Source organism: Cotesia glomerata, linkage group LG1, assembly GCF_020080835.1.
Source record: "Cotesia glomerata isolate CgM1 linkage group LG1, MPM_Cglom_v2.3, whole genome shotgun sequence".
NCBI classification, from domain to species: domain Eukaryota; kingdom Metazoa; phylum Arthropoda; class Insecta; order Hymenoptera; family Braconidae; genus Cotesia; species Cotesia glomerata.
In genome coordinates this window covers 9,670,382-9,684,108 of record NC_058158.1, presented here as the reverse complement: position 1 = coordinate 9,684,108, position 13,727 = coordinate 9,670,382, and the positions used below count along the sequence as shown (strand labels likewise).

Genomic DNA, 13,727 nt, shown 5'->3' with positions numbered 1-13,727 from the left:
GACGCAGGCACCGTTTCCAATGCCAATCACATAGACAAGTGCCAATATAAATAGGATAAATTGCTAATTTTATTATAAAGTGTCTTAATTAAAGACTAATAGCTTAACTCACGATTTAGAGTATGTAATTTTACTTCAAAATTAATTCTTTTATTTTTTATAGGATAGTTCTTTTTTTTTTCTTTAATTTATTTACCACTACTTTTTAAATTTTGGTGAATATTTACAAGTGGGAACACTATTTTAATTTTCATTTTTTCTATTTGATTTTATTGATATTTTTTTTTAAATACATGAAAAAATAAACAATTTAAAAAAAGTTGATTATCACAATTTCAACAAATTAAAAAAAAAAATTGTTATTTAACTTTTTTTTTTTTTAATTGTTCATTTTTCTGTACTATTTAAGAAAAAATAAATCAAAAAAAAGATAAAATAGAAATTTTATCCAAAAACATGAGAGCCAAAATTTTTTCCAACTTTTGAAGACAAAAAAGCTATCTAAATCTTTATTTTTTTCTTTCATGAAATTTTTTATCGTATATGCGCCGTAAAAACAAGCAGAATCAAAAAAAAAAATTTGAAAATGTTAATTTTTTATCTAAATATGGCCAAAAATAGATTTGACCCTACTTGTAAATTATTACCGAAGAGGTAAATATATACAAGTAGTGTCAACCATTTTAATTTGAATTTTTTTCAGCGAAATTTCGATTTGATTTTATTGATAGATTTTTTTTTTTGAAAAATACATAAAAAATTAACAATTTAGAAAAAAAAAGTTGATTATTACAATTTTAGCAAATTTTATAAAAAATTTATAAATTTTTAAGAAAATTGTGATATTCAACTTTTTTTTTTCAATTGTTCATTTTTTTATTTACTTTTCAAAAAAAATATATCAAAAGCATCAAAAAAAAGATAAAATAGAAATTTTAGACATTTTAATTTCCATTTTTATAAATGAAATTTCGAGTTAATTTTATTGATATTTTTTTTTAAAATACATAAAAAAATGAACAATTAAAAAAAAAGTTGATTATCACAATTCAAACAAATTTTCGAAATTTTCAAAAAAATTTATAAATTTTTTAGAAAATTGTTGCTTAACTTTTTTTTTAATTGTTCGTTTTTTTATGTATTTTTCAGAATAAATTATATCAAAAAAAGATAAAATAGAAATTTTATCCAAAAACATAAGAGCCAAAATTTTTTCCAATTTTTAAAGGCAAAAAAACTATCAAAATCTTCATTTTTTCTTTTCACGACTTTTTTTTTATCATTAATCCGCCGTAAAAACAAGCAGAATAAAAAAAAGAATTAAAAAATGTTAATATTTCTCCTAAATATGGCCAGAAATAGGTTTGACTCCACTTGTAAATAATTACCAAAATCTTTTGAATATATTCAACAAAAACAGCAATAAATAAATTATAATACGCACAAAAATATTATTTTAACTAATATTTTTTTCAATATAAAATAATAATTGATCGGCTAAAAGTAGTGGTAAATTAATAAAAAATAAAAATAGAATTTTTCACTAGTAAAATTTGAAAATAAATATTATTTGATAAATCCGTAATAATATGATACTGATAATCTGTCTAATATAATTTAATAATAATTATTATACAAGCTCACTGAAAATACATAAGTGTCTATATAGACGAAATAGTTATAACATTATTTTAAAACTAAGAAAAGAGAAGTTTACTTTTAAGTTTGGTCGCAATGCAACCAACCGCAATGCAATTATTATTAATTGATTATCAAAAAATATTATTATTACCATTATAATTATGTTTAATGATTATTAGTGCTATTAATATAATTACACTGTTGTAATGTAGTTATAATTTGTATAAAAATTAACTAGATTTAGTGAAACTTATTACATCGAGCATTGGGCTAATAATAACTGAAAAAATGTTTTTTTTCAATCGAATTGTTAGTAATGTATACGAAGTGTTCAATATATTATAAATTAAGAGGAAATACGAATGAAATTTTAACTGCAAAATTATTTAACATTCTACGAGCCAATTTATTTTGTTTGCTGCTAAATATTTTAAATTTGTTTATTAATTTTTTTTTTTTTGTTAAAGTTGGTAAAAATATTTCTCATTTTTTTTTAAATAGAATATAAATATATTTATTTGCAGTTGGTTATTTTTAATTGTATTTATAACAGTAATTAAAAAAAAAATAATTTCATCGATTTCCTTTCGCTTGAAATCATGCCCAAGTAATTTAAATTAAAAAATAATTATTTTAATTTATTTTTAAGTTTATGATAATTTTTGTTCATTTTTGAATTTTTATTTTAATGGTTAAAGTTATGAATAATAATAAATAATAATAATATTGACCTACAGTTAAATTGCGCTTGATTTAATATAAATAAGCCGGTATGTACAAGCAAATAATCAGGCTTAATTTTTATGCGTAAGAAGTATTTTTTTTTTGTCAATTGTTCGCAAGTCCCATGTGTTCAAAAAATAAAAAATAAGTAAATGTGGTGGGATTTTGGCTATTAGTGATGTTTAAGAGGAATCCCGGAAAAAATAGACCGGAAAAAAATTTTAAGTTATGAAAAATTTATATTATTTCATTAAAATTATTATAAAATAAAAACAATAATAATAATTTTTCTTTTTTCATAACAAAAAATGGAATGACCATTTTACACGGAAAGAATAAAATCCCAGATTATACTCAGTGATATTTGGGGTGAAAAAAAATTTCAGATAGTAGCTAAAAAAAATCCAGATTATACTGAGTGATATCTGGATTATACTCATTGTAATCTGGATTATACTGTGTGACATCTGGACTATACTCATTGTAATCTTGATTATACTAGCTACTATCTGAAATTTTTTTTCACTCAGTATAATTTGGGATGATATCCAGTATCATCTTGTTCTTTCTGTGTAAGGGTGCTTGTTTTTCAAGAAAATTGTGGGTGTGACTTCAGTAAAATTATTTCAAATATGAGATTATGAAAAAATTTTAGTTATGAAAAATTCATATTATTTTATTAAAATATAAAAAATTTTTTCAGGGTCTATTTTTTTCGATTACCGTTTAAGAATGTGTATATAATTGTACAGATGTTACGTTGAGTCTGTTGAATGATAATTAAAAACTAGTTCGATTTTGAGTGAAAAAACGAAATACAATTGACCGTTGAGTGATTAACAAAAAAGTTTACGAAGGAAAAATAAAATAAAAAATTGTTATAAAATATTTTTTTTTTTTTTTTCTAATCAATCTTTAAAATTTTTTTCTTTGTCTCAAGGTCAACTATATAAATTTTTAAGAGATTAATTACGATGAATAAAATAGTTTACTCCAATATTTGATGAAAATTCATCACTATGATTTAATTATTGATAAATGCTTCGTTAAATTATTCTTATAAATATTTATTTAGCTTTTAATAAACCAAAATCAATGTATTTCAACGTTATTTATAAATTAATTATGTAATTAAATAAAAATAAAAATTATTGGCAACAGTATGCTAATTCAAATAATATATTGTCAATTTTTTCTATTAAAAATAATATTTTATTCCTCATATAAATGCATATCTTGAAGGTATGTAATACCCTCGATGTATATATTTACTCACTACAGTGCGAACTTGGACCGTAGCTCACTATTCAGTCAGTATTCGATCGTTCGTCTCGAAACGTCAATTCTATCCGTCATTTATATTTTTTAAAAATAAAATTTAGTGATTATATATTAATGTGTAATTATATAAAATTTAATTATAAAATAAAAATTTTAAAAATTTACTTTTGATAAATATTAGCAAGTTAAATTTTATTATATAAATTATTTTCAAAAAACTTATTTTGCAAACCATAGATAACATTTGTGGCACAGTAAGACGATTAGTGATGTTGTTGAAGACTTAAACGTTTACACATCGTTTATTTATTATCTTTAAAAATTTGTTCTCTGTAAGCACTTTGACTTTAATTAGCTTGTGATTATAAAATCTCGAAAGGAGCCGAATTTTAAAATATAAGAATTTATCATTTCAGAGAAGAATATCTAATCAAAAAGTTTTTGTTTTAAAAATAAAAAATTTTTTTTAATATCATTAAAAGCCATGAGTATCTAATTAGTTCAACAGTTTAAATATATTTATAATTTTTCTGGAGAATTATAAACATGAAGAACTCCCGAGGAAACAATTGTGCGATATAAGTCGCGTGATATTTTGCAATAAATAATGTAAAAGGAGAAAATAGAATAATTTTATTCTTTATCACCCCGGAAAGTTTTAATTAATTAATTAATTAATCAATTGTTTAAAGAATTTTTTTTTAAAATGACTAATTCGGAAGAAAGTCGCCCGTTAATAAATACCGAGTCAATTGCATCTACCAGTTCTATTCCTCGGACTTATAATTCAGTTTATGTAAGTAGTTTTATAAATTATTTTATAATTTAATAGAAATTAAATTAAGTTAGACAATTTATTGGTAATAAAAACGAAGGGACCCTTTGAAATAAATTCATGGAAGCCGTATTAAAAAAACAGGAACGGCTTCCCAAAGAAATCGAGAACCCTTCAGGGATTAAAAATAAATTATTCATACCAACAATTTTTTACTTTTTCCAAAAAATTAATTCGAATAAAATTATCTTGTTTGTTTCTTCAATTTTCACTTGATAAAAATAAGTAAAAGTGTCACAACAATAATGAGTTGCGTAATTCATAATTATTCATCTTGGAAAATAATAATTAGACAAGTGAATTCATTTATAAAGAGAGCGCAGAATTATATTTGCTGATAACGATAAATTTATAAATTTATTGCAGTAATTAAATAATATTTAACTTTCTTCTTTCCAACATTGCAGAGTTATTTAGATTTTATTTAGATGAATATTTTTTAGAAAAAAATTAAAGATTTTTTAGAAAAAATAAAAAATATTTTTTAGAAAAAATAAAAAATATTTTTTAGAAAAAATAAAAAATATTTAAAAAAAAAAATAAAAAATATTTTTTAGAAAAAATTAAAAATATTTTTTAGAAAAAATTAAAAATATTTTTTAGAAAAAATTAAAAATATTTTTTAGAAAAAATTAAAAATATTTTTTAGAAAAAATGAAAAATATTTTTTAGAAAAAATGAAAAATATTTTTTAGAAAAAATGAAAAATATTTTTTAGAAAAAATGAAAAATATTTTTTAGAAAAAATTAAAAATATTTTTTAGAAAAAATAAAAATAATTTTTTTAACAGTATGGCTGCAATGGGAATCAACAGGCCGATACGCCTGATCAAAATATTCGAAGTGAGCTACAAATGGATCCAGCGGTTTCTTCGAGATCAGAAGTTGAAGTCATACTGGATTGTTCGGATAAAATTACATATACATGGAGTGATGTTAATGTCTACTGTATGCAACGAAATACTCGAGCTTGGGATCGATTCTACCGCAAGCGAAAACCCGTTGAGCAAAAACATATTTTGAAAGATGGTAATAAGATGCCTAGTTTTATAAATTAGCCTTGATAAATATTTTATCAAGATTTTTAATTGAATTTTTTATGCAGAGAAAAAAAAATTAATTTTAATCAAAAAAATTATTCAAAAATTTTGATAATGATGAAAATCATTATTTTTATTTTGATTTTGATTTATGATAAAAAGTATGAAAATTGAATATTTTGGTGATTTATTTTCATTTGAAGTTGAAAAATTTTTAAATTATGATATTCTGAATATATTTTTCTAATAAGTTTTATTTTTGTCGCTCATTTTTTTGAAAAAATACCTAAAATCGTAAATTTTTGAACTTCTAATGAAAAAAAATTCACCCAAATATTCAAATTTATACTTTTTATCATTTTTATCATAAATTCGCCGTGAAGAAAAACAATTAAAAAAAAAAAAAAATATTGAAAGAGATCAATTTTCGATTTTTTACACTCAAAAATAGATGGAGCCCCATTTTTGCATGATTACAATTTTTTCTCTCGATTCAAGTTAATTTTTTTTTTTTAGTGTATAATTATAAAAAATAAAAATTATTGAAGATTATTCTTCTTATAAAACCAAATGAATTATGTGTATTTTTTTTAGTATCAGGAGTAGCATATCCAGGAGAATTATTAGTAATAATGGGGTCATCAGGAGCTGGAAAAACAACGCTACTAAATGCACTTACCTTTAGATCCGGCAGAGGAATTACGGTGTCAGGAACGATGGCTGCAAACGGCCGAAGAGTGACATCAAGTGTGCTCACCTCGAGGACCGCATACGTTCAACAAGATGATTTATTTGTCGGGACTCTGACTGTTAAAGAGCACCTTCTGTTCCAAGCCATGGTGCGGATGGATAGACATATCCCCTACAGACAAAGAGTTGAAAGGGTCAATGATGTTATTTCTGAAGTAAGAGAATCAATTTTAATCTTTAACTAGTATAAGGTAAAAGACCCAGTTATTGGCACTGGCCTAGTTATTGATACTTGCAATTTTATTGCAATTAAAAAAAAAAAACAAATCAACTCTAATACATCTATATATATATAGGAGACTTTCTATAGATATAGATAGTCACTCATCACGATATCTCTGGAACTATAAGACCTAGAGACTTGAAATTTGGCAGGAATATTCCTTTTGCCAAGTAGAGGTCAGCTAAGAACGGATTTCACGAAATTCCACCCACAAGGGGGGTTGCGGGGGTGTTCACGAAAAAAAATTAATATTTTTCAATTATGGCTTTTAATAGTTCAAAACTTGGTCAGAATGTTTCAAATTACATTTAGAAATTTTTTAAAAACAAATTCTGTGACATTCCACCCCCCTGGCGTGCCCGTGCGTGGGCGTCAAATTAAGAAAAAATTCGTAAATTTCAATCTATAGCTATTAATAAGGTAAAAGCCCCAATAGATGATCATGTACCAGTATATGATCACTCCATGTATTTGTATACCTATATTTGTGAATATAGATATACAGATACATGGAGTGATCATATACTGGTACGTGATCATCTATTGGGGCTTTTACCTTACTTTGAAACATGGCCAGAATGCTTTTTTGGCGTTTTTGAGCTGTTAAGAATAAATTTCATTAAATTCTACCCCCACATGTCCGTGCGTGGGCGTAAAATTAAAAGAAATTGTACCTTTTAATCTATAGCAACTAAAGGATTGAAACTTGGCCAGATGGATTTTTTTGGAGTTTTTGAGCTGTAAAGAATGAATTTTATGAAATGCCACCCTCACAAATCCTTGCGTGGGCGTTAATTAAAAAATTATAAAAATCAATTCCTAAAGGATAATAAGAAGGCATTAAATATAAAAAAAATTAAAAATTTTTATATAAGGTAAAAGCCCTAATAGATGATCATGTACCATTATATGATCACTCTATGTATTTGTATACCTATATTTGTGAATATAGATATACAAATACACGTATATTGTACGCCACGCGAAGCGGGCGGGTAACGGCTAGTTAATAAATATAATTTTTAAACTATATTTTTTTAATTAGAATAAAATTGCAAGTGTCAAACAATTAGGCCAGTGTCAATAACTGGGTCTTTTACCTTACGTTGCGCGTGTAAATTTGCTTATGATATATTTTCGTGTCGTTTGCATATATTTCATGTAACTTCAACCAATCACGTTACGAATAGTTTTCTTACATGATATATTTTCATATTTTTCATCTAAATTATAAGAATGGATAAAAATAAATGATTAAAAAAAAAAAATTCTATCAGCTTGCCTTAACCAAATGCCGAAATACAATAATTGGAGTACCTGGCAGAGTAAAAGGGCTATCGGGTGGAGAAATGAAACGATTGTCCTTTGCATCGGAGGTCCTTACTAATCCGCCTCTGATGTTTTGCGACGAGCCGACATCAGGTTTGGATTCCTTTATGGCCCATCAAGTTGTTTCTGTTTTGAAGGCTTTGGCTGGTAACAACAATAAATAATTTACAGACTTTTAACACAGAAAAAAAATTTTAATCAATTTAAAATTGAATAAAAAAAAAATTAAAATGATTTAAAAAATTAAATCAAGAAAAATTTACTTAAATCAAGGAAAATTTCTTAGTTTAAGAAGGGTTCACATTTTTTCTCTCTCTCACCCTCTATTGGACAAATAAAAGTATCTCTGTCATACTTGTACAACTTATGGAATCTTAAAACGGATTTTATGCATAGATAAATGAAGATTTTCCAAAAAAGCGCTTCGCTCTTCGATAGATAATTTAATTATCTATCGAAGAGCGAAGCGTTTTTTTCAAAATTTTATCTTATTCATGAGCAAAATCTGTTTGAAAATCAACTATCAACCGCTCTTGAGAATTTTTCTACTCAAATTAAGAAGATTAAGTTCTTCAAAATTATTTACTTGATTTAAATTAATTTTTTTTTTGTGTAAGAATGAAAATTTACGGTCTAATTAGCAATTGGTCTAACTCTTTATTTTTTAGAAGATTATTTTTTAACATTTTGATGTAGCAATAGTTCAATTATAAATTATTTGAATGATCCAAGCCAAAATATTATACTTCTATTAGATATAAAATGGTTTTTTAAAGTAATAAAAAATTTTTAACTAATTGTTTTTTCGTAGATATGGAAGATTCTTTAAAACAAAGTTAGATAATTTGCTAATTAGAACGTTGAATTGATAAAAAAAAATGATAATTATTATTATAGCGCAGGGTAAAACAATAATCGCTACTCTTCATCAACCCTCTTCAGAGCTTTTCGCTCTTTTCGACAGAATTCTACTGATGGCAGAAGGCCGAGTCGCTTTTATGGGAACCGCTGATCAAGCTTACGCCTTTTTTAAATCGTAAATTTTTATTTACGGAAAATCTAATTATTCTTTTAATAATTTAAACGTTTGATAAACAATTTTTGATTAAACATTTAGCATGGGAGCCGTTTGTCCGAGTAACTACAACCCCGCAGACTACTTCGTCCAGGTTTTAGCGGTGGTTGCAGGCCGCGAAATCGAGTGCAGACACACGATAAATACAGTTTGCGACACATTCCAGCGGAGTGATAACGGAATTAAAATAGCGCTTGAAGCTGAAACTATTCAGGGCGAATTTCAAGATTCTTTTAAGCTTGCTAAGTATCATAAAAACAACAACAATAGATCGCCTTATAAAGCTTCTTGGTGCGAACAGTTTCGAGCTGTTTTATGGCGATCTTGGTTGTCTGTTATCAAAGAGCCTATTCTTATTAAAGTACGATTGCTTCAAACTCTGGTGAGTTTAATTAGAAAAATTCTATTGAAAAATTTTCCACATCTTTTTATTTTTTTCCCTACAGATGGTTTCGATCCTGATCGGAGTTATTTATTACGGCCAAAAATTGGATCAAGACGGCGTTATGAATATTAACGGAGCGCTTTTTATTTTTCTTACTAATATGACATTCCAAAATGTATTTGCCGTAATTACAGTCAGTAATTTAATTAATACTATTGTTATTATTTAATCTGATTAGAGATTTGTAAAAAAAAAATTTACAATTTATTTTTTAGGTTTTTTGCGCAGAACTTCCGATTTTTTTACGAGAACACCAGAACGGAATGTACAGAACAGAAGTATACTTTATTTGTAAAACATTAGCCGAAGCTCCTATTTTTATCGCTGTACCGCTGCTATTCACCTCAATCGTTTATCCGCTAATTGGATTATATCCAGGAATAGATCATTTTTTTATAACCACTGGAATTATTACTCTTGTAGCAAATGTCGCTACTTCATTTGGTAAATATTATTAATTTAATTAATTAGTAAAAATTCAACAAATACAAAAAATATTTATTTTTTAAAGCAAATTTTTATTACTTAATTTTTAATAACTTTTAAGTTTTTGAAGAAGATAAAAATTTTTATCAATAGCCTTTTGCATTTATTAGATTTTAATTACTAATTTAATTAATTAGTAAAAATTAACGGAACCTGAAGAAATACAAAAAATGTTTATTTTTTAGACCATTTATTAAAGCAAATTTTTACTAATTAATTTTTAATAACTTTAAAAATTTTGAAGAAGATAAGAATCTTGATTAGTAGCCTTTTACATTTATTAAATTTTAATTACTAATTTAATTAATTGGTAAAAATTTACAGGAACGTGAACAAATACGAAAAATATTTATTTTTGATACCATTTTTAATTAATCAAATTTTTACTATTTAATTTTTAATAACTTTAAAGTTTTTGAAGAAGATAAAAATTTTTATCAGTAGCTTTTTACATTTAATACAGTAGTTTATAGCCAGTATAAGATGACACAAATATTCATTTCATTTTCTTATCTTTTTTCATGGATAAAAATGGTGTTTTATTAAGAACATACTACACGAATCTGATATTCAGAATGAGTAGGATTATATTATATTTATTCTCACTTGATAGAGTTACATAGATCATGAATATTGTATTTCTCAGAGCCGTACTCAGGTACAAACACATACAATTGTGTGTAAACTCGATTGTTTGATCGGAAATGTTATCAATTATTACTACAAACAACAGACAAATTTTGAAATTAATTTAATTAAACAATTAATTGCATCAATAATTATTTTTTATACTCAGGGTATTTCATTTCGTGTGTCAGTACGAATATTTCAATGGCTTTATCAATAGGACCACCTGTAATAATTCCATTTTTACTATTTGGAGGTTTTTTCTTAAATACTGCGTGAGTTAATTCTATTTTATAATTATTAATCATTTAAATGATCAATAAAAAAATTAATTAAAATATTTATCAGATCTGTACCCTCGTACTTTGAATGGTTTTCATTTCTCTCATGGTTTCGTTATGGTAACGAGGCTCTTCTGATAAATCAGTGGTCTGAGGTTGAAACGATTGCTTGCACACGGAGTAACGCAACTTGCCCTAAAAGTGGTCATATGGTTCTGCAAACATACAACTTTGACGAGGTTTGTGGTCATTCCATTCCATTAAATATTCACTGTGTGTCTTTACGGTCTAAGTTGTTCTATATAATTTTATTAAATTATTGATTATTTTTTCAGAAAGATTTTTGGGCTGACATCGTCGGTCTTATCATCCTCATCATCAGCTTTCGGTTCCTAGCATTTTTGGCGCTCTATTCAAAAACACTTCGCAGAGCTTCTAAATAATTTTTTTTTATAAAAATTTTATGTAATAATTCTTATATTTTTATTAAATTTTTAATTAATAAAAAAACTTACTTATACGAAAAATTATTTTAATATAAATTATGATAATAAAAAAAAACTAACATCATTCAATACCAGCAACCATACAGTCACTATGACTTTTGTTAAATTGCACTGTACTTCCTTAAATATTGACGTTTTCAAAGATATAAGCTCATCCTGATGTTACACTCATCAAGAGCTTTCATTTGAGTACCCACATGCATTTTGATATATTTTTCATATATACATATATATAATATATATAAATATATGAAAAATTGATGTGGGTACTCAAATGAAAGGTCTCGATGAGTATAATGTCAAGGTGAGCTTATATCTTTAAAAATATCAATAGTTCACAAGATAGCCAAGTAATTTCTTAATTATTGACATTTTTTGAGATATAAGCTTATCCTGATGTTACACTCATCAAGAGCTCTCATTTGAGTACCCACATACATTTTTGATATTTTTTTTCATATATACATATATATAATATATATAAATATATGAAAAATTGATGTGAGTACTCAAATAAAAGGTCTTGATAAATGTAACATCGGAATGAGCTTGTATCTTTAAAAATGTCAATAGTTCACCAGATATTTATTAAAATACCCTGTACTTTCTTAAATATCGACATTTTTAGAGATATTAGCTCATTCCGATATTACACTCGATAAGACCTTTCATTTGAGTACCCACATCAATTTTTCACATATTTATATATATTATATATATGTATATATGAAAAATATATCAAAAATGCATGTGGGTACTCAAATGAAAGGTTTTGATAAATGTAACATCAGGATGAGATTGTATCTTTAATAATGTCAATAGTTTACCAGATATTTATTAAAATACCCTGTACTTTCTTAAATATTGACATTTCTGAAGATATAAGCTAATCTCGATGTTACACTCATCAAGACCTTTCATTTGAGTACCCACATGCATTTTGATATATTTTTCATATATACATATATATAATATATATAAATATATGAAAAATTGATGTGGGTACTCAAATGAAAGGTCTTGATGAGTGTAACATCGGGATGAGCTTATATCTTTAAAAATGTTAATAGTTCACGAGATACAAGGTCATTTCTTAATTATGTGTCTAGAGATTGAGCATTTTCGAGTGCAGCCTAAATACTTATCATCATAAATTGACTATTGGTAAGAATGATATGAAACCATGAAAAGGCACAACTTCAGGTCAAGACTTTTCCAACGATATTTTATCATATTAATACACTGGCTACAAAATTTTGCTTATTCTCTTAATAATATAGATTATAAATTACAAGTATAAAAAATTTCTTGGTAATTATTTACATTTTGATAAATAAATTTTTGATGATTAAAAAAAGATAAAACAATGTATTACAAAACAATGTAAAATTCCATCTTCTTTTTTGATAATAACTTTTAAGTTCATGTACTAATGACATCATTTAATAAAAAAAAAAAGTCCTAAATAAAATTGATAATAGAAATTAATGAAATAAACTTTGGATACAATATCACAACTGACCTCTGCGCTAGTTTGAATAAGAAAGAAAAAAAAAATTTTTAGATAACAAATCAAAAAAACATTTTTTTTTAATTACTTCTGATTATCGAGTACCACAAGCTGTCTCGAAAGGTTTAAAACGTAATATTCACCAGTGTAAGGAGTTTTATTTCCTGTCCGCAGGGACACAAGACCGCGTCGATATCGATGTCGTGACAAACCGGTTGATAGATACACCGTGCGACCGCTTCAAAGGGTTAAAAAAATATTTTATATTACTTGTCTCTATATGAAAACATACCGATGTACCAGTGAAGTTACAAATCAAACTATCCCGATAGGAGTAACCTAATCATAGAACAGTGATTCGTAGCTGATAGATATCTGATACTTGATATCGTTGAGTTTTAAATTACGTCAGAGCATACCAAGAGTTGCGAATGCGTAATTACTTTATTTATTTACACTTTGACATTATAATAGATATTTTATCAATAGTTAATAGTTAAATTGTAATTATTGAAAAAAGTGATTAGTAAGTGTGATATTAATGTTAAACTATAAATAAATTATTCATTTATTTAATCTTAATCTTATAATTCTAAACAAGTGCTGATATTAATATTCATTTTTCATTTTTATTTGATTATTAAGAAATGAGCTTGTATCTTAAGAAATATTGATATTTTTAAAGATATAAGCTCATCCCGATGTTACATTCATCAAGACCTTCCATATGAATACCTACATCAATTTTTTATATATTTCATATATTTATATATATTACATATATGAAAATATGAAAAATATATCAAAATGCATGTGGGTACTCAAATGAAAGCTCTTGATGAGTGTAACATCGGGATGAGCTTATATCTTTAAAAACGTCAATAGTTAAGAAAGTACAGGCCATTTTTACAAATATCTTGTGAACTATTGACATTTTTAAAGATATAAGCTCATCTTGATGTCACACTCATCGAG

At 25.4% G+C, this 13,727-nt stretch overlaps 1 protein-coding gene across 1 annotated transcript; it reads left to right on the top strand.

Moving 5' to 3' along the window:
* Nucleotides 1–3,803: 3,803 nt before the first annotated feature.
* On the top strand, nt 3,804–11,252 carry LOC123259785 (protein white). Its single transcript, XM_044720476.1, has 11 exons — nt 3,804–4,441; nt 5,272–5,509; nt 6,115–6,425; nt 7,771–7,969; nt 8,720–8,858; nt 8,940–9,279; nt 9,344–9,475; nt 9,558–9,786; nt 10,625–10,730; nt 10,804–10,975; nt 11,072–11,252. The coding sequence occupies exons 1-11, from the start codon at nt 4,352–4,354 to the stop codon at nt 11,177–11,179; spliced, it is 2,064 nt and encodes a 687-aa protein (XP_044576411.1). The 5' UTR covers nt 3,804–4,351; the 3' UTR covers nt 11,180–11,252.
* Nucleotides 11,253–13,727: the final 2,475 nt, after the last annotated feature.